At 37.6% G+C, this 20,206-nt stretch overlaps 2 protein-coding genes across 2 annotated transcripts in view; one reads left to right on the top strand and one right to left on the bottom strand.

Moving 5' to 3' along the window:
• The window catches only part of PIBF1 (progesterone immunomodulatory binding factor 1), a 107,835-nt gene extending 107,286 nt beyond the window's left edge, over window positions 1–549 (bottom strand). Inside the window, exon 1 of the mRNA XM_032099941.1 lies at window positions 373–549. The gene's annotated coding sequence lies outside the window, so the exon portion shown is untranslated. The remainder of the gene's footprint in view (window positions 1–372) is intronic.
• On the top strand, window positions 73–20,186 carry DIS3 (DIS3 homolog, exosome endoribonuclease and 3'-5' exoribonuclease). The gene is made up of 21 exons (XM_032099938.1): window positions 73–387; window positions 2,520–2,677; window positions 3,419–3,612; window positions 3,725–3,798; window positions 4,886–5,053; window positions 5,961–6,125; window positions 7,023–7,136; window positions 7,221–7,358; window positions 8,409–8,555; window positions 9,772–9,888; window positions 10,701–10,802; window positions 11,406–11,470; window positions 11,571–11,655; window positions 12,245–12,372; window positions 12,830–12,916; window positions 13,566–13,722; window positions 15,297–15,511; window positions 16,577–16,745; window positions 17,145–17,303; window positions 17,711–17,833; window positions 19,877–20,186. The coding sequence occupies exons 1-21, from the start codon at window positions 142–144 to the stop codon at window positions 19,964–19,966; spliced, it is 2,901 nt and encodes a 966-aa protein (XP_031955829.1). The 5' UTR covers window positions 73–141; the 3' UTR covers window positions 19,967–20,186.
• The last annotated feature ends 20 nt before the right edge of the window (window positions 20,187–20,206 follow it).

Genomic DNA, 20,206 nt, shown 5'->3' with positions numbered 1-20,206 from the left:
CGCGCGCCACGCCATCACCGCGGCGACGGGGGCGCCGCTTCCTGCGCGCTTCCCGCTTCCCGCGCCGCTTCCCGCGCCGCTTCCCGCGCCGCTTCCCGCGCCGCTTCCCGCCGCCCTCGCGCTCCCCGCGGCCCCCGCGCCATGCTGACCTCGCGGACGTTCGTGAGGCGCACGCGGGCGGGCGCGGTGGTGAAGGTGGTGCGCGAGCACTACCTGCGCGATGACATCGCGTGCGGCGCCGCCGCGTGCCGCCTCTGCCCCCCCGCCGCGCCCGGCCCCGGCAGCGGGAACGCGCCCGGGCTGGAGGCGCGTCCCAGCGGCCCCGCCAGCAGCCTCTGCCCCGGGCCGCACTTCGTCCTGCCCGACACCAACCTGCTCCTGCACCAGGTCAGCAGCTCCGGGAGGGACGGATGGTGCGGCCGCCTCAGCGCTGGGGAGGGCCCGCCGCTGCCTTCCGCTGGGCCCGGCCGGGCTCCATGTGGAGGCTCGAGCCTTCCCCGCGCCGGCCGTGTTAAATCCTTGTGGGTGTAAGTTTCCGTGTGGATTCCGGCGTCCCGCTGGAGAGGCGCGTTTGGCAGCGCGCTGCGGGCTTGGCTCCTCCCTTGTTTCCTGTGGCTGCTTGATCCCTGCCCGGGTAGTCTTTTCTTCCTCTGCCAGCTCCTGAGGAGAAGGCTGCAGCATCGGCGAGCCTGGTCTGGTCTTAGTCTGTGATCCAGTTTTATGCGGGGCGAAAATGTGTGCTTGTGGGTTTTTTTGTTTGTCTTGTTTGTTGTGTCGTTTTCTTTTTTGTTGTTGTTGTGTTGGGTTTGGTTTTTGTGGTTTCTTTTTTTTTCTGCCTGAATCGTAGGAATAAAGAACAGTATGTATGTATTTATTTAATTTCTCGTTGTAGTCTGATATGGGTATGAAAATTCAAGCAGGGAAGGTTGTTAGACTCTGAAATGGCGATTGGGATCTTTGTGTCATCACTGAATTTTTGGATCTTCTGTGGTCACTGAATTTTTCTGAATGCCTCTTCTGTTTTTCAGGATGTAGGTTTATGTTTTTTATACTGTGATGTTGATTTCACGTAGTGAATAGAAGGTGCAAAATCATCCCATGTATAACTCTGGAAGCACGGGGGCATCTTTAACTCTGCAGCCCACCAATGGCTGTGCAAAGGTTTGAGTCTGAGCAGGGCAGACAGTAGACTTTGAGGCTGGGAGTAATTTCCAAGCTTGATATTTAAGTTTTTTCTTTGGTTGTTTTTCAATACCTATGTGGAAGGTAGAATAGCCCTGTGCAGAATTTGGAGACTGGAACTAATATATGAATCCTAACATGGAGTACTCTGGAGACAGGCACAACACTTGTGTGTTTCAGCAGAGATCCCAAAAGTTGTAAGGATTTTCGTCCCAAAACAGCAGGTCAGGGGGATATTTTCAGCCTCGTACAAATGGACTTCTTGGTGTCTGTTGGTGAAGTTTGTAAGTGTGTCCTAGAGAATGCTCTGAGAATGCCTGGGTGTGCTGACATGAACTGGAGAAGTGGAGATTAGGAAGTCTTGGTAACAGTAGGGAAGGGTTTTGCCTAGAAACTGAAACAGATTTGCTACAGTAAGACTTGGCCTAGTGCTTCAGCTTATGCATTGAATAATGCTGGATTTCTTCCCACAGCTCTAAATCTTTCAGGTCATGTAAATATCAGGTTCACAGAAGCTCCATCTGGTATTGCTTTTAATTCTTTTAGCTGTGCCCTCTAGAGACTTACTACTGTCTCATTTTGCAGGTGGATTTGCACAGTTTCTTGCCACAAGCTTAGGAAGTGAAGCTCCCATCTTCTTCTCCCAATAGATTACATGGGTCTCTAGTGTACATTTCTTGGTCTTGGTATCAGGAGTTGGCAAAGAAAAGTGCTGAAAAATTTAATGAAATTCCTTAAAAAGGAAAAGGTCTTTCAAAAGCAAAGAGGAGTTTGCAGAATTCCCATCGATTTGACTCCATGGATGAAATTTCAGTTTAACAGTGGGATTTTTTCTGGAGAACTCAAGCCTACACATACATAGGCACATCAGCTATATAAGAGTAGTTGGGTACCATTTTATGGCTTGCATTCCTCACAAAGGCAGACAGCCTGTAAATTATGTCAGATTTCTGTCAGATTGTGCATAGTTGCATTTTGTTTACTAAGGGTAAATTTTACAGGAACCCATTTTATGTAAGCAAAATTTGTAGTGTACACTTCGCCTTGCATTTGTTTGGAATCCTGCACACATTGGGGATTAATTTGTTGGAAGTCAGAATAAGTCCTTCACTTCAGGTCACAGGCTGGAAAATCCTATTTGACTTTTTTCCCCACAAGAGGAGAAAACAATACACTCAAAACACTGTTCAGTTTTCCAGTAGTGAGAGAAAAAGGTAGAAGTAGTGCCATTCATTATTCATGTTAGCTTTTCACATATTAGCCAAGGAAATATTTCAAGTCCTATTATTGGATAGAATTAAACAACAATTTTGATTCATATTCATTTTGTTCCTCAGATTGATATCCTTGAAGATCCTGTTATTAAGAATGTCATTGTGCTGCAGACAGTCCTACAAGAAGTCAGGAATCGGAGTGCGCCAGTGTACAAGCGAATTAGGGACCTGATTCAAAACCCAGAAAAACATTTCTATTCTTTCACCAATGAGCATCACAGGTAAGGTGTGGAATGGGTTATGACAAAGTTTTGCTGATACCTGGTAAAAGAAAATGGGAAACAAAACTGGAACATGTGGATTGGAAGAAAAATTACACTGGTGTCATAGAACTGTATATTTCTAAGGAATATTGTTGGAAAATAGTTGATGTTCCAGGAGCTTTTCTGTTTATAGTTATGTAAGTCTATGTATGTTATGAAAAGGGGGTTAGAATACTGGATAAGCTTTACAGACAGCACTGTTATTTTGAGCAGTAGGATACTGATTTTCCATTTTTGTGTCCCTTTTAAACATACTCCAATGCTTTTATTAATATTGTCAGCTTAGTGTGTAGCATAATTCAAAAATCCTTTAAGTTAGTGACAGAAAGCTCTAAGAAATGAAGGTGCAATTAATTTGCTCTTATTTGTGCTCATTATTAGTTTCCAATACTGCAGTACCATAGTTCTAGGAATCTTGAATCCATAGTTCTAACAGCATGAATGCAAACCTCTTCAATTTTCTGTGAGAAAGTTGTATTAGAAATGAACACTTCCTTCCTATTTTCCTTTAGCTATCTGTTTCTTGGCCTTTTAGTGGCCTAAGGAGAGTTACACCTGTTACAAAAATGGGTACAGTAATGATTCTTTTGGCCTAACAGCCTTGATCTTACTTGTCTGGAAATTTTTTTAAAGTATAGATAGATGTTGGGATTTGTTTTGTTTTGTCAAGCACCCCCTTTGTTTTTAAAATTTATTTAGAGAAACGTACATAGAGCAAAAGCGGGGAGAAACTTCTAACGACCGCAATGACAGAGCCATTCGGGTAGCAGTGAAATGGTACAATGAACACTTGAAGAGAATAGAGGATGAGGAGAAGATTCAAGTTGTCTTTTTAACAAATGACAGAACTAATAAAGAGAAAGCTCTGGAGGAAGGGATAACTGCTTATACGTGTAAGTGAACCAGTATGTATGTTTAATTTATTGGTTAAATAAACTGAGCAGTCTCTTCGTACCTAAATCCCACGCATCTCTTGCATAAATATTTATGTGTGTGCTTTTTTAGGTGAGGAATATATAAAAAGCTTGACAGCTAATCCTGAGCTTGTAGATCGTCTTGCTTGTGTATCTGATGAAGGGGTATGTTTTTATTTTCGTTTTATAAAATAAATTAATCGCAAATGGCTTGTAGTATAATATTGCGTACTGTGTGTCAGGGTACTGACGTCAGTTTAGAATACAAGGAGTCTGGACTTTATTACCATTTTGGCAATTTAACTTTTTCACAACTGAAAAGTAAAAAGGAAATATTGCAGCCATTTTCAGTCCTGCTTATATGCCTGTTAGTATGTATCTTGTTATCTGTAAAAAGCCAGTTGCTTTAGTTAACTGTTGTGAAGATGAGAATAATAACAGTAGGTTAAATAAAGTGTATAAATATGAGAAATAATTGGAACAAAATAAAACCAAAATATATTGCAAACCATTTAGATCTTTGTTTCGTGTCTGCTGGGAAATCTATGTTATAGATCAAAAACATTTTCTTTTGGTGATAGTGAAGTTGACATAAATGCAGGCTGCAGCTCAGAGTTGAGCTACATCCTCTTCTACTTCCTTGTGCTTTGTGTTTATCAGAATAAACACAAAGGCTTATATGTTGACAAACAACTGATAAAGCTGAACACTCACCACAAAAATGGGAAAGTTAATTTCATCAGAGTTAGTTTTAACAGAATAGACCTCTATGCAAGAGTGGGAAGAAAGTGGAGGGCTCAGGTGTTCTCAGCAGTTAACTGTAGATCATTCAGGTGTAAGCAGTTGTCTGACTGCTCCAAAGTTTAGTCACAGTAATGTATTTTCATAATGCTTTCTATAGCTTACAGTAGATACACTCTGCACCATACTCTTTGCTACGCTAATCTTTCTTTGTTAAGTGGCTGTTTAATCACTGTATCCAAATCAACATAAAATTGTCCAGTATATTTTTAAGTAAGTGCAGGAAAACAGGAAAAGTTCCTATGATTGCCATATTTTTATGCTTTTGATGATTCATTAGGAAAAGTACTGCTTAATAACAATTTTTCATTATTGTTCATTTTTCATACCTACACACAGTTACATTAGGTAGTTCGTTAGCTTCAGTGTGTCATGTTCCTGAGCTTGGTTTTGAAATTAACATGAATATAAAATACTGAAAATTTCCTCTCTTTTTTCTTTTTTCCTAAAGAAAGAAATAGAAGGTGGAAAAATAATATTCCCAGAACATATTCCTCTTAGCAAATTGCAGCAAGGAATAAAATCTGGTATTTACCTCCAAGGAACTTACAGGGCAAGCAGAGAGAATTATCTTGAAGCTACTGTTTGGGTTCATGGAGATGCTGAAGAAAATAAAGAGGTGAGTTTTCATTTTACCTCCATGCTGTAAACTTTAACTAGCCTTAATAATGACTTAAAATTTAATTCTTTCATGGTGACATATGTTAAAATGGAGCATATTAGTAATTTTTTACTCTTCTGGTTTTTTTCTGATGTTTTTGCTGGTGCTTGCATTTTTTATTTGTATGGATATAGACTGCTGAAATGCTGACTATGCTCTTTCTGAAAAAAGAATAATGTGTTTAAAATTACAGTGTGATAAAGCAATTGGTAAAATAAAGATGAGTCTTGGTTGTTAATAGTTTTTCAATTGGCTCGTAACAGCTTTTAAAATCAGTTTGAAATGCCTAGTGAAAGACACAGGAGCAAGTGTGCAGGAGGATTTTCAGGAAAAAAACAGTTGTGAGCCCTTATGGGGTTCTGCTTTGTTTCCCCTGCTATTTTCCTGCTTGATGAGGAGTAGATGGGCTGTTCCCCACCCAGCAGTTAATCCATCTGTCTGCCTGCTAGATTCTCAGTTGGCACAGATGTATAGATGCTGTTTCCAAGCAGTGGCAGTTGTCTCCTCCCTCCCTATTTGTGGCAGCTGGAGGTACTTCTCTTGTCTCTCTTTTATTCCTCATTCTCAGTAGTATGTGGAATCCCCTATCCTGCAAAAATAGGATTGTCTGATTTAATTAAACCCCCAAAAACCAGGGGAAAACATATTTCATATAGAAGCAATTGGAATCTTGAAGTAAGATCATCTGTACTGTAAGAAACCTTGGCAGAGGAAAAAACTGCATCACAAACATGCTTTAAAATGTTCTTTGCAATGTAGAGCCTGTCATACATGTTTACTCTTCTGTTACACTCCTTAGATTTGGGTCTTCTGTTTTCATCATCATGAATATTTGCATTTCCATTTTGTTTTCTAAAAAATCCAGATAATTGTACAGGGACTGAAACATTTAAACCGAGCGATTCATGAAGATGTTGTAGCCGTGGAGCTGTTGGCAAAAGATGAATGGGTGGCACCGTCCTCCGTGGTTTTGCAAGATGATGGCCAGAATGAAGAGGGCATTGAAAGTGAAGAGGAGAAAGAAAACATTGTATGAAAGAAAAAATTTTTCTTAACTGTGGTGTTACGAAAGAGATGAAATCTGTGGTACCCTGACAGTGTTAGGCTTTAGATTTGTATATCATCTTTATAAAATGTGATTACAGAAATTATGAAACTTAATTGTAATTGTACAGTTGTGTTAAATACATGATGGTGGATAAAATGGATCATATTTAATTAGTCTCTGCTAGAAATTCCCACTTTATTAAGCTTAATAAATCCAAAAGTTACTGAATGGTAGTCATGTAATAATGTAATAATGTAAATCTTTATATACTGATGTGCAGATTAGGATTTGTTAGAGTAGGAGCAGGTGGTGTATCATACCGAGAGGCACCTTTTATAGGCAATACATACACTTGGAACCTGTTGTAAAATATTTTTGGGTCTTTCAGTAATTCCACTTAATGTGCATGCAGTGCACACGCATGTATGCCTTGTACAAGAAGATAATTTCTTAAAAATTACCTTTCCACTGAATTTCATGGGAACGTTTTTTAATGATTATGTGGAGAATTACTGGAGAATTTTCAGGCAGCATAAAAGGACTCCAAAAAATTAAAATAATAGGTTGTAAAATAACATGGAAAATGTTATTTGTTTGGGTTTTCTTAATGGACATCATTTCAGAAAAATGAAGAACAACAGAAAAAAACTGAGAACGCTGTCTTCTCCCACTGTCTTTGCTAACTCACAGCTAAGTAGTCGTGTCACTTACTGAAAATACTAAAAGTTATGCAAAGCACAGGGAGGCACAGGAGGTTCTATTTATGAAGTCATAATAGAATTTATAATGAGTTACAAAATGTTGCTACTAAAGTTTAAGTTACCTGCTGTAGTTAAACGTGAGTTCAGACAGTTCTGTATTTTTAACCTGTTCTACCAGCTGAAGACTTCTGTTAACAAGGACATGCTGAGGCCTACGGGAAGAGTAGTGGGCATTATAAAACGAAACTGGCGGCCGTATTGTGGGATGCTTTCCAAGTCACAGATCAAAGAGGTGAGGAAATGATTCACTTAAGTGCAGGGTTGTTTTTTTTTCTTGAATTGGAAATTAATTGTTCCTTTCTCTGGTTGTTAATAGGCAAGGCGCCATTTGTTTACACCAGCTGATCGCAGAATTCCTCGCATTCGAATAGAAACCAGACAAGCAGATACATTGGAAGGGCAAAGAATAATTGTTGCTATTGACGGTTGGCCCAGGAATTCCAGGTATCCGAATGTAAGTTTAGCATTTTCTTCTGAACTTTTAACTATCTGATTTTTTGTGTTCTTAGGTAAAATATTTATTATCTGCAACACTGAGTAACTGCAAACAGTGTTGACATGAAGTTTGAATTCTTTGAGTGCCATTTGATGGTGCAAATTAAGGAAGTCCTCAAATGATTTAATTTGGTCTTACCACCAGCTATGGGGTTATGCTTAAAAAGCTTACTCATCCAGTTCTGCAGTGAAACATATATGGGCTACTTAAGGTGCTTTATACAGAGTAACCAAGGACTGCGTTGTTTTAGTCTGTGTTCCTAGAAATGTGAATCTTTCACTCTGATTTTGCTCATTCATGCGTACCAGTCACTGTCCTAGCAGATATTTGACAAATGCACCAAATGCAATCAAATTGCCAGTAGGTTAAAAGTAGTTAAAGGTTCAGTGTAAGTAACAGAGGCTGTATGAGAAACTGAGGACGCTGCCTTCCATTTGCGTAGAACACTAGCCGGGTTTTGAAGTCTTCAAGGGGCTCATGTGGGAATACACAGCTTGTAATGAAGCAGAGCACAGGTGGCTCCCGCTAGTTTAGAGAACTGAAGGGACATGGAATATATGGAAGAAGCATTAAGAGAAAGTCAGCATTACTGCAGAGAAGTGAGGAATAAGGTAGAGTTGATGTGGTATTAGGGTGTGAGATGTGTGGCACAAGGCCAAGCCCATAGAGAAATGAGAGTGTATTAGTTTTGCTGTTTTTGCAGCAGTGGTTTTTCCTTCCTGCTAAAATGATTTCACGTTTATAATTTTTGGAGTCTTAATTGTGGAGAATTTAGAGCCATTCTAAGAAAGGAGGGGGATGGACTTGGTTCAGACTTAGAGAATCAAATAAATGTTTAAAATTAAATTTCTCTTAAAGGTGAGAAAGTTAACCGAATTGAAAAAGATTGCTCCTACTGTGTAGTTTAATATAAGAATAACCTAAGGGTTAATGTTCTCAAATACTTAGTTTTGGACACAATGGTATTGCTTGATACGTGTGCGTGTATGTACCTGTATTATTCCTCAGGGTCATTTTGTAAAGAATTTGGGAAGTGCTGGAGATAAAGAGACAGAGACAGAAGTTCTCCTGCTTGAACATGATGTCCCTCACCAGGCTTTTTCCCAGGCTGTCCTTAGTTTCCTACCAAAAATGCCATGGAGCATTACCGAAGAGGTAATAATTCGTAAGTTATTGTGGTAATTACTGTGCCTTCCCCTTCAATGCAAACTGTGACATTCTTGAATATCCCAGTGCACCAGAAACAGACGAGAAATGTTGTCCAGGACCGTTCTGTCTTAGTGTGAACTTTCAGCTGGATTTCCAATGGAAATAAGACCTCTTCAAGTTTTTGCATTTTGGCTAAAACTGTGTTTGTTGAGGACAAATATTTTAAAATAAAGATGATACTACACGTTTTGTTAAAGAATAAAAAGATAAAAGAAGGTTTTCTGCAAAGGAGAGAGACTGCAATTCCAGCAACTATACAATCATCCCTAGGAGTTTTTCATCATGCAAAATAGCTTTGTAACCAAATACGGCAGCCTATGTGTCATCCCAATTAGTCTGAGGCATGGAGACTTTAATATATTTCTGCTGTAATACAGTAATTAAAGAAAGAGAAATTTGTGTTTGCAGAATTACTCATTCAAATACAGTTAGTGAATTTTACATTTTCCACAGTAGCTTAAATACAGGAAATGGTTGCTTTAGAAGTTACAGGAAAATGTCATTAGGAAACAATTTGAGCACGATATTTTTTGATTTGGGTTGGGCTGAGTGTTTTCGGGTTTGCGTTTTAATCTCCTGGAGGTTGGCTACTTCTATTATAATTTACTACCTACTCCTTTTTTTTTCTGAATGTGGAAACACAAGGGATCTTTGTGTAAATTAGCTCTCTAAAAATCAGTTGTCTAGTCTAAGAGATCTTTTTGTAGCCATTTTGCAAGGGTAGATACTTCTAAAGTGTGCAGTTCTTTTCAACTATCTAGACGTCTAAGCCTTAGAAAGCTAGACTTAGGAGCAGTCATATCCAAGACAAGTCATTCAGCTGGATATCAGTCAAAATTTCACTTTAAAAAGTCTCGATTCCTAGTCCTGCTAATTCTAAGATCATGATAAAACTATGGTTGTATTCTGATTCTCTTCCTCACTTCTGTAAACCAAAAAAAAATTTAGTACTTGATCTTCTGTGGCTTTTTTTTTATCATTGTAGTTTCTGCATATCTGTTTTGTTCTTGTCTTAAAACAAACAGAAATAATTCCCAAAGCAAAACAAACATTCTGAAAATGCTTCGTTCCTTGGGAAGATCTTGCCTTTCTCAAATGATTATTTTTACTATGAAAAGGAAGGTGTTCTTGAAAACAATTTTTTGCTTCTTTTGAATTTCAGGATATGAAACACAGGGAGGACTTAAGGCATCTGAATGTTTGTAGTGTTGATCCTCCTGGTTGTACAGATATTGATGATGCATTACATTGTAGAGAAATGGAGAATGGAAATCTAGAGGTATTGTATCAATCCAGTCATTTATTTATTTACTTGTTCCTTTATTTTACAAACAGTGCAGTAGTGGTAAATGACATGTGCAAAGCTCCAGATCTGTTATAAATAAATTAATGGTGTTTGCACAGCTGCCAGATGGTAATAAAAAGAGTTGATTTGCATTAGGTCAGTGTCAAAAGTGGGAATTTAGCGTCTTCTAAATTCACCCTGCTTTATCTTCATTTAGCATGAGAATTTAACATAAAATTTATTTACTGCTTCAGCTGAGTATTATAAACAAGGATATTTACAGCTAGGATAAGGAGCTATCATAGAAAAAGTTAAGATACTGGTGTAATGCCTATGGAATTAATGTTTAATTTTAAAAAAAGGCAGTTAAAAGCTACGGGCTTAACACCAGCTCTGTACCCCCTTATATCTGATTTAGTCAGATTGTCTTCTTTAGAAATTAATTGGGAATTGTAATAGCAGGTTGTGCCAGAGTGGAAGGTCTAGCAAACAGAAAAGCAAAAACAAATTTGCAGTGAGTCTTGAAGAACATGAAGGTGGTTATTTGAGCCCTCAGGCAAAGAAGAGTTGCATTTGTAGTGAATATAACTTTCCCCTAAATGTACAAATGCTCTTTTTTTGAATAATTGATGCGACTGTTCTTTTTTTTAATATGATAGGTTTTAACTGTTCTTTTTATGAAATATGGGAGCTGCTGAAAGGAACTGGGAATGGATAAATCAGTTTGTAAAAATGTGGGAAAGTTTATGTCACTCTGAAAACTGTTTCTGTTTCATGAGGTGCATAACGTGATGCTTGTTTTCTAGGTTGGTGTACATATTGCAGATGTCAGTCATTTTATTCGCCCAGGAAATGCTTTGGATGAGGAGTCAGTAAAAAGAGGAACAACAGTGTATCTGTGTGAAAAAGTAATTGTTTTCTACAGCTTCTTGTACGATTAAATGGTTGGATTTTCATTGCTTTCCTCTTTTAATTCTTTGGAATGAATCATCTCTGAACATCTCTGAACTAAGGAGGAAAAAAAGATAGACAATTTGTCTAAGACAATTTTATTTTCCTTTTTATCTTTAAAAAGCCATTATCTGGACAATATCCCATTCAACTCTGGTTTGAAGCATTATTAGCATGTGCTTCTGAAACTGGAATACTGCTTCAATTCCAGTATGAAATTGCAGAAGTGGCCTGGTTTTGCCTTTTCCATTGGTTTTCTGCTTTTTTTGTCATAGCTAAATCTCTGAAGTTTCCTATGATTTGCATTCATTAACACTGTAGGCTTAGTCCTGTTTGTTTCTTCCAGACCACGATTTCTTTTCAGAAATCACTGTTACTAAAAAGATGATAATTAAAATGAATCTTGGAATGAATTTTCTTAAGGTGGTTTACTTTTCTTTCAGAAACCTGAGCTTTCTTGTCAAAAAAATAATTATTATCTTCAAGCTTTTATTATATTGAAAATCAGGAAGTTAAAATACTAACTTATAAAGTACTGATTTTTATTCTTTACTTTGCAGAGGATTGATATGGTTCCAGAGCTACTTAGTTCCAACTTATGCTCCCTGAGATCTAACGTGGACAGGTATATGTATATGATCTGTACTATAATCCTGGCAAGAAACTACAGATGTTTATGTATGCATTTTAACAGATTTTCCCCTCCTTCTCTCTCTCTCCCATAGGCTTGCATTTTCATGCATATGGGAGATGAACCATAAGGCTGAGATTCTAAAAACTAGATTTACAAAGAGTATTATTAATTCCAAGGTTAGTCATGTAAATATTACTATAATTCTGAAAAAAAGCTGTAAATTGTATTATAAAAACAATGATCAACAGACTTGATAAAAAAGTCTTCTTTCTGATTAATGATTTATATTTTATTAGAATTAGAAAATGGTACTGAAATACTAAAAATAAAGAAAATGTTTGATTCTCCCATGTCCTTCTCAACCTCTAAGGCTGCAGTGTTTATGTGTGCAGTTACTCTGTGTATGATGTATATAGGATATGGCTGATATATACCATCTAGTCAGTTAAATTCAGTGGATTCTGTAGATGTTCAATACATTTCTGAAAATTAGACCTCTAATATATGAAATACATGTGATCAGCAAAAAACAACCCCACTGTAAATGCCTGGTGTATCTTAGTATCTTGCGTAGATCTGTCCTCATATGTCCATTGTTCTTTGTGAATAGCAGACATTTAGGTATTGAATGCAAAGCTTTGTATTATTGTGAACCAAGTTACCGATAGCAAGCTGCACTTTCTGCAAGACAGAAGGAACTATGGTTTTCTTTTTGGAGTGTTCAATTATGTATCATGATGTCTGTTTTTACTTAACCTCTTCAAGGCTTCTCTTACATATGCTGAAGCACAGATGAGAATTGATTCAGCAACTATGAATGATGCCATTACTACCAGCCTACGTGGACTAAACAAATTAGCAAAAGTTCTGAAGAAGAAAAGAATTGATAATGGGTAAGCCATGCAGGGTACCTGTTGCCTTTTCCCCCACCATTCTTTCTGACTGTTCTTGCTGTCAAAATATGTAATGGTTATGTGTCCATTTTTTAGTGAAAATCTTGTGGAAGAGAAGTATTTTGCCATTTTGATTTGTATAAGAATGCCTATCCTTATTTCCCAAAAAATATAAACTTGGGATATTAACTTTTTCTCCACAAGATCAATCAATATGGATCTCATAGAGTCATAAAAACACAACTAGAGGAGTAGTGTTTGAAATTTTAGGAGCTTCTATGGTGTGTATTCACATGACGTTTCCTGCAAATTTGAACATTAATTCCATGATTTTATTTTTAATTTCTGCTAATTTTAAGTTACAGTGTCGTGATAACCCAGATGATGTTACAGGCTTGCAGCTCAGCTGCTCTGTCTGCTTTACTGTAATTTTTTAATACCACTTAATGTCTTCCAGAGCCTTGACACTTGCATCACCAGAAGTTCGTTTCCACATGGACAGTGAAACTCATGATCCTATTGATCTGCAGACTAAGGAGCTCAAGTATGCATTTTATTTATTAGTTAATTCAGAGTAGGGATGGAATTAAAGACATGTTTAAGTAGCAACATTTAGTTAATAGTGTATGAAGTTCCTATAATAGTGCAGGACAGTCATAGAATTAGAGGATGGATTGAGGTGGAAAGGACCTTGAAAGCCTATGTAGTTCTAGTGACACTGCCATGGGCCCAGACAGTTTCCACTAGACCAGGTTGCTTAAAGCCTCACCCAGCCTGGGCTTGAACACATCCATTGATAGAGCATCCACAACTTCTTTGGTCAAGCTGATCCTCAAAAAGAGAATTCCTCTATTTTACTGTGGTATTTATTTAGCAAGTCTTGAACTGTATGCTTCATATGTGAACTTCTCAGAAAGAAGTCAAGAGGTTATCTCTTGGTCTTTTCAGGCATTTTAATGAGCATTTTTCTTTAATGTTTTAGAATATTTCAGGGATTTTTTTTTCTTCTGATTCAGTATTTGGAACTTAATATGCATTGGTTTTAATCTTAAAATTGCTTGCCTACTCGTATAAATGTTCAAAACCACTAGTTAATATTATACAACATTGTTAGGATGGTGGAATGTTTCTTCATTAGGCACTCAAAGTAAATGTCTAATGCTTTTAACAATATAAAATGTTTATCTTGATAGAGAGACAAATTCCATGGTTGAAGAGTTCATGTTGCTTGCCAACATTTCTGTTGCACAAAAAATTTATGATGAGTTCCCAGAGTTTGCCTTGCTCCGGAAACATCCTGCTCCTCCCCCATCAAATTATGACATCCTTGTGAAGTCTGCAAAGTCCAAGGCAAGTTTTTACCTTATTAATTAAGTGAATTAATTATGAAAAACTATATTTTCTCTCTGGTTGGCCACTTACTCAGGAATAAGGGCTGGAAAGCCGTATTTTGAAAGTTTATGGGCTACACTTTGAAATCACTGGTATTTGTAGCAGGATAATTGTACCTCTAGGTGAAAAGAAGAATCTTACACTTTTTAGACCCTTTCTTAGGTAAAGAAAACAAATCAGTGTCTTAAATCTTGCCTTGTAGCACTTGTGAGCTGTGAATGTTTCTCCTCTCCAAGTCACGTGATTTTTGAGCCAGTTTTTGGCTTTGGATCACATACATTATTGATGTACTTAGAAATTGTTCAGTCACATGAAATAATATGTTTCTCTTAAAGTCAGGAAGTAAGAAAATGTGTTTATAGTTTCCATCCTCTCCATAGATCAGCTAGAGGTTTATTTAGTCTGAAGTAAGTCCAGTGTAATTAAGGAGTCTGAACAGAAAAAATGACTTTTCCAGTTTCAGGATATTTGATCTGAGCTAAACTTGTAACTCTGTAGTTACTGTGATGTGCATTCATATTTCTTTTCCCTTCAACTCTTTCTCCACCCCATTTTTTTTTTCTTATGGACAAGAGAGTAGCTCCCAGATTCGCTCAGTGTGACATAAATAGACAAGTCTAAACCTAGCCCATTTAATTTTCCACTGCTATAAAACTGGAATAATGATAATTATTTCATTTGTGTCCTGAAAATTATTTTTAAAGTACTGTTTTATTTGGAAAGCTAAATTCCTGTGCATAGATAAACATTCTTTTAAATAAACCAAAGTGGCTTTTTTACTACTTTTGACACAACCATCACAATTAGTTATTAATATGCTATATTTACTTTTTTACTAAATGTGTAATTATCTTACCATAATACAGGCATAATTTGATCTCTGGATCAAACTTCATTGTCAGTGCTGTATTTGAAGGAAAGAGCATTCAACTGATCATGTGCTGAAATTTACCTTGTTTCTGAAAATTAAAAATGCATTATGTATTTTCACACTAACTGAATTTTTATTAGAGAACACTGGCAAACAGGGAGCAAAATGTACTAGTACACAGTACTAGTTTTACATGTCACTTTTCCGAGTATTCATTCTAATCATTTTGCAGAGGAAATACCATAAAGTCAATTACTTACCTTGTGCTTGGATGAGAATCTGTGTGTGGCATAAATACACGGGGGTTTTTTTACATTCTTTCTGATTAAATAAAGGGATAGAAAAATCAAACCAAAGGAAATAAAACCTCATTAATATTGGCATAAAGTATTTCTCAGTTGAGAATGGGTGTCTTTTCTGAATTCCTAGGCTACTGACTCACTATTTCATTTTTTGGATAGATCACTAGTAATAATGAGGGAGGGACCTGTGCATGGATTTTGTTTGTTTGCTTTTGTAATAGTGGCATTCCATCACATTATTAGTTGTGATACCTGTGCCAGTTGCTAAGATAATCATAGATGTAGCTGTTATATTTCTGCTTATATTCTTAATATTTGCTAGTAATACCTGACCTTTTTTATTTCTTCTCTCCTTCCAGAATTTGGAAATTAAGACAGATTCAGCAAAGGCTTTAGCTGAATCATTAGACAAAGCTGAATCTCCTACATTCCCCTACCTAAATACACTGCTGCGAATTTTGGCCACTCGCTGCATGATGCAAGCTGTTTATTTCTGCTCAGGAATGGATAATGATTTTCATCACTATGGTTTAGCCTCACCTATTTATACCCACTTTACCTCGCCTATTCGAAGGTACTTGTCTTTTATAAAAGTTTCAGAGAGAAGAAATACGTGATTTATTTGCCAAGAAATTGTGGTGGTGTCCATTTAAAAACAAAGTTTCTGTTCAGTGTTAGATTTCAGTTGAAACAGCAGTGGCTTGGTGGTCCATCCTCATGTACACTCCTGGGTTTACTGTCCATGACTCCTAAGGTTTAGTAACATTTTTTAAAAGTACTTACAAGAATAATAGGAATACATCCCTAATGCAGATGCCTGGCATAGAAATGCACTTCGGGGTCAGTCAGCTTTAGTCTTAGCCAGAGACTGAGGCAGAGTTTGCTCAGTCATTTTTCAGATGAAAGCTGTGTTTAAATTTTGAAACTGTATTTTACATATGAAAACACTGGTAATTGGAAACCTGGTGACGTAGCTGTTGCCTTGTAATGAAATCATACTACTTGGAAAAGTAACTGAGTTTTGAAGAAAATAACTGTCACTGTACTCCTCAGAAATATTTCAAGTGAAATCCCTTAGATGTGGATTAAAGTTCCTATGCATTCATATGGATAATTTGTGGAACTTCTAGGAGTCCAAAGGGCAAATTTTAGTTCTTACCAGCTGCATTAAAAAGTTCCTCGCTGACATTATAATAAGTTATGCAACAAGAAGTTCAAATACAATTATGCTTTGCAGATCAATGGCATTGAAATACTATTCTACACTAAATTTGTCTAATTTCATGGGAAAGGAAGGGAAGAGGGATTGGCTTAAAATGCCATGGTGAAAGATCATTCTTCAGTCCAAAAATAAAACTTTGTTTCTTTTTTTGCAAACATTCAACAATACAGGCTCTCTTGGTACAATAAAGAATTTATTTTAGCAAAGAGTATAACAGTATTCTGGCTCTGCAGTGCATCTTTGGTCAGCAAAGAGATGGATGCTGAATTAATAGAGGGCGTTGCCAGCAGGCTGTCATTATTACAAAAACTTAAATCTGTATGATTCACAAAAACAAACGTATGTTCAGAAACTTTTTTATTAATTTTTAAAAACTGTCTTACTATGTCATTGATGATTGTAACCTCATCTTTGCAGGTATGCTGATATCATAGTCCATCGGCTTTTGGCAGTGGCCATAGGAGCAGACAGTACTTATCCAGAACTTACAGACAAACACAAACTGGCAGAGATGTGTAAAAATCTCAATTACCGACATAAAATGGCCCAATATGCACAAAGGGCCTCTGTTGCATTCCATACACAGGTAAGTAGTTCTGAGATGTTAGGATGAACTATGGACAGTGCTAGTGCAAAACCAAGCAAGAGTGCAGAAATGGTAAAGGCTGAGGGATGCTTCTGACAAAAAGCTTAAACATTACTTTGCTTGTTCTGAAAAATTTGGAATGGCATCTTGAGGATTCTTTTAGTTTTGTGCTTTTATAAATATGAATGCTTAACACTACAGTAATGTTACAAATGGTTTATGTGATTTTTTAAAATCTGCTTTCAGGATATGCTGTGTAATTATCACTAAGTATAGAATTACCACTAAAAATCACTAAGTATTTGAATGTTTTATTTTTCTGAGACAGTGTATTTGTAATTGAGAAGAGAATGTTCTACTGTATTTTTTTCTTATTTGTGTGTTTTACTTTGGTTACAGCTGTTCTTCAAAACCAAGGGAGTAGTAAATGAAGATGCATATATCTTATTTGTAAGAAAAAATGCAATTGTGGTTCTGATTCCCAAGTATGGGTTAGAAGGAACAGTCTTCTTTGAAGAAAAAGACAAACCAACACCAAAACTGGAGTACAACAGTGAGGTATGTTCTTATTATTATTCTTAAGGTTTGTTCTTAAACACCTTTATTTTTTGATTTGGTAAGTGAGCAGAATGGCTAAAATCTATTTTAGCTGGATTTAGAAGGGTAAGAAAGGCTTTTCTAAATGCAAGTTTATTAACCTCTAGTAGTAGTGCCACTATAATCTTTTTAAGTTTAAATAGGTAGGTTCTGACAGGAATGTGTTTCTGTAAGAGGTAGTACTGACATCTAATTATCTTTACTGCAAAAAATGTATATACCACATGCTACAACACTGAATATTCAGTACAGTAATTTTTGGTTATTTTTATTTACATGTAGCAGTGATATTTTCATACAAAAACGTTTATTTGTATAAAAACAGACATTGCAAACAGTGAGTATTTATACAAAATTTGAACTTTCAGGTGCCATCACTTACTGTGGAAGACACAACATTACGTGTATTTGATAAAGTGAAAGTGAACATTATGTTAGATGATTCCAACATCCAGCATCAGAAAATGCGGATGGTCTTGGTAGAACCCAAGGTAAGGCACAAAATTCTTAGAACCGTATTATCCTTCAGTAATGTTAAAAAATCATCATGTGGTAAAATTGAAATTTAACCCAGAAGAAAAAACATAATTTAGCAGCAGCTTGTAATGATAGCTTCATACTCACACTCAACAAAACACAGGTCTTCACTGTGTTGTTGAAAAGAATAAATTAAACTTCCGTTCTGGGCCCATTAGGATATTCCACTGTTGGGAAAGATGATGATTTGCTGAAGTAATGTATTGAATTTCACAGTTCTGTAATCAAATGCCCCTCTGAAAATCTGCCAGAATTCGGTAGGGTCTCCTCTTTGCTCCAGTGAATTGCAGTGTAGCTGTGATGGGTGACTCAGAAGAAAACTGTATAATTGCTGGCTGTCAATGGCAGTTCTGTCTTACAACTCCCATAATATAAAAATTCTCTCTTGATAATGTTACAGGAACTGTAATGTCCTAATAATGGTCTCTAGTCTCAAGACTTTTCAGTTCTAGTTTCTTCGTGCATTTGGGACACTGGGATTTTTTTTCTGCTCTCACACTTCATGCCTGATAAGTATTTTACATAACATTACAAGATTGTGCTCTTAGAGCAAGGTACATGGGACTTTCTTGGTAAACAAGAAGATTGCAGCAATTCAGTAACCCTAATCTCAGAGGAAAAAGACAACCCAAAATAAGTAAGAGCTTCTTTTTGTTTATACAGTCAAACTATTGCTTTTTTTTTCCTTGAGAAATGATGCTCCCAAACACATGTAAATATATTCTGACCTTTGAGCTGTTGTATGAGCTTGAACCATAGAATGGTGTGGGTCACAAGTGACTTTTAAAGATCATCTAGTTCCAACCTCCCTGCCATGGGCAGGGACACCTTTCATGAGATCAGTTTGCTCAAAACCCCATCCAGCCTGGCCTTGAACACTTCCAGGCATGGGAGCATCCACGTCTTCTCTGGGAAACCTGCTCCAGTGCCTCATCACACAGAGTAAAGAATTTTTTCCTAATACCTAAATGAAACCTACCCTCTTTCAGCTGGGGGGGGGTGGGGGCAAGGGAGGGGAAAGGGGAGGGGAAGCCATTCCCCCCTTTTCCTGGCGCTGGTTGCCTGTGTGAAGAGTCCCTCTCCAGTCTTCTTGTAGGGTCCCCTTTCAGGTGCTGGAAGGCTGCTCAAAGGTCTCCCTAGAACATCTTCTCCAGGCTTAACAACCCCGTCTCTTATCAGCGTTTTCTCACAGGAGAGCTGCTCCAGCCCTCTGATCATTTTTATGGCCCTCCTGGGGACTCGGTTCAACAGGTCCATGTCTTTCCTATGCTGGGACCCCAGAGCTGGATGCAGCAGTGGAGGTGGGGTCTCTCCAGAGCAGAAGAGAGATGCAGAATCCTGTCCCTGGCCCTGCTGCCCACACTGCTTTGGATGCAGCCCAGGACATGTTTGGCTTTCTGGGCTGCAAGTGCATGTGGCTGGGTCACGTCCCGCCTGTCATCCACCAGCACCCCCAAGCCCTTCTCAGCAGGGCTGCTCTCAATCTGTTCACCCCCAGTCTGTGTTGAGTTTAATCCCTATGATTTCAAAAACTGGGAGTAGACAATGAAAGTTGTAGCAGAAATGAACCCTTGTATCCTGTTGTGCATTCACATGCTGAGCTGCCCTCTGCTTGTGCTCACCAACTCTAGCTTGTCAAGAGCTTCTTTTGGGGGCATGACTCAGAAACAATCCTATGGCCATGACTCTAGTCAGAGGGACACTTTGAAAACAGAGTAAGGCTAATGCAAGCTGATAGGTGGGGTGCAGACAACCTACTGGCTTTGTCAGGCATGGTGCTGCTGCTTCTCTTTGCCTTTTTCAGCTTTTATTTCAGGTGAGTGTTGTACCTGTGATTGTTCTAAGATGGTAGACCCTCTTTTAGGTGATTTTCTAAATCAGAAGTTTCTGATGGTTGACACAGTGTTTGTAAAAGGTCTGTAAAGTAAACTCAAGTTTTACCAGGATAGTAAAAATTGAATAAAAATTTTCTGACTTCTGTTCTTTTCTTACTGTAGATATTAGGAAATGATATGCCTGCAAGTCTGTCTGCAGAGGCAAGCAGCAAGGATGAACCAGAGAAAAAGAAAAAGAAGCTACAAAAATAGCTGGATTTTAAATTCAAGAAGAAATCACAAGTACTTGCATTTACCCTATGGGCAAAATGCTAGAAGCAGGTTTTGTTTACTTTTGAAATACACATTTTAATAATCTGTAAAGAATTTTTTTAAAACTACTTTTATATGACTATGAATGCAGAACGTTTTAAAATAATGTATATCTACACCTTTGTCCTGTGGGTGAAAATAAATATTTCTGCAAAGTGAAGAGGTGATTGTAGACTTTCT

Source organism: Corvus moneduloides, chromosome 2 (assembly GCF_009650955.1).
Source record: "Corvus moneduloides isolate bCorMon1 chromosome 2, bCorMon1.pri, whole genome shotgun sequence".
Lineage (NCBI taxonomy): Eukaryota > Metazoa > Chordata > Aves > Passeriformes > Corvidae > Corvus > Corvus moneduloides.
This window is presented reverse-complemented; position numbering and strand designations above follow the sequence as displayed.

Coding starts and splice junctions, on each gene's coding strand:
- DIS3 (XM_032099938.1), top strand. CDS start 142: ATGCTGACCTCGCGGACGTTCGTGAGGCGCACGCGGGCGGGCGCGGTG. Junction 12,373..12,829: donor AAGAAAAGAATTGATAATGG/GTAAGCCATGCA, acceptor AATGTCTTCCAG/AGCCTTGACACTTGCATCAC. Junction 12,917..13,565: donor CTGCAGACTAAGGAGCTCAA/GTATGCATTTTA, acceptor TTATCTTGATAG/AGAGACAAATTCCATGGTTG.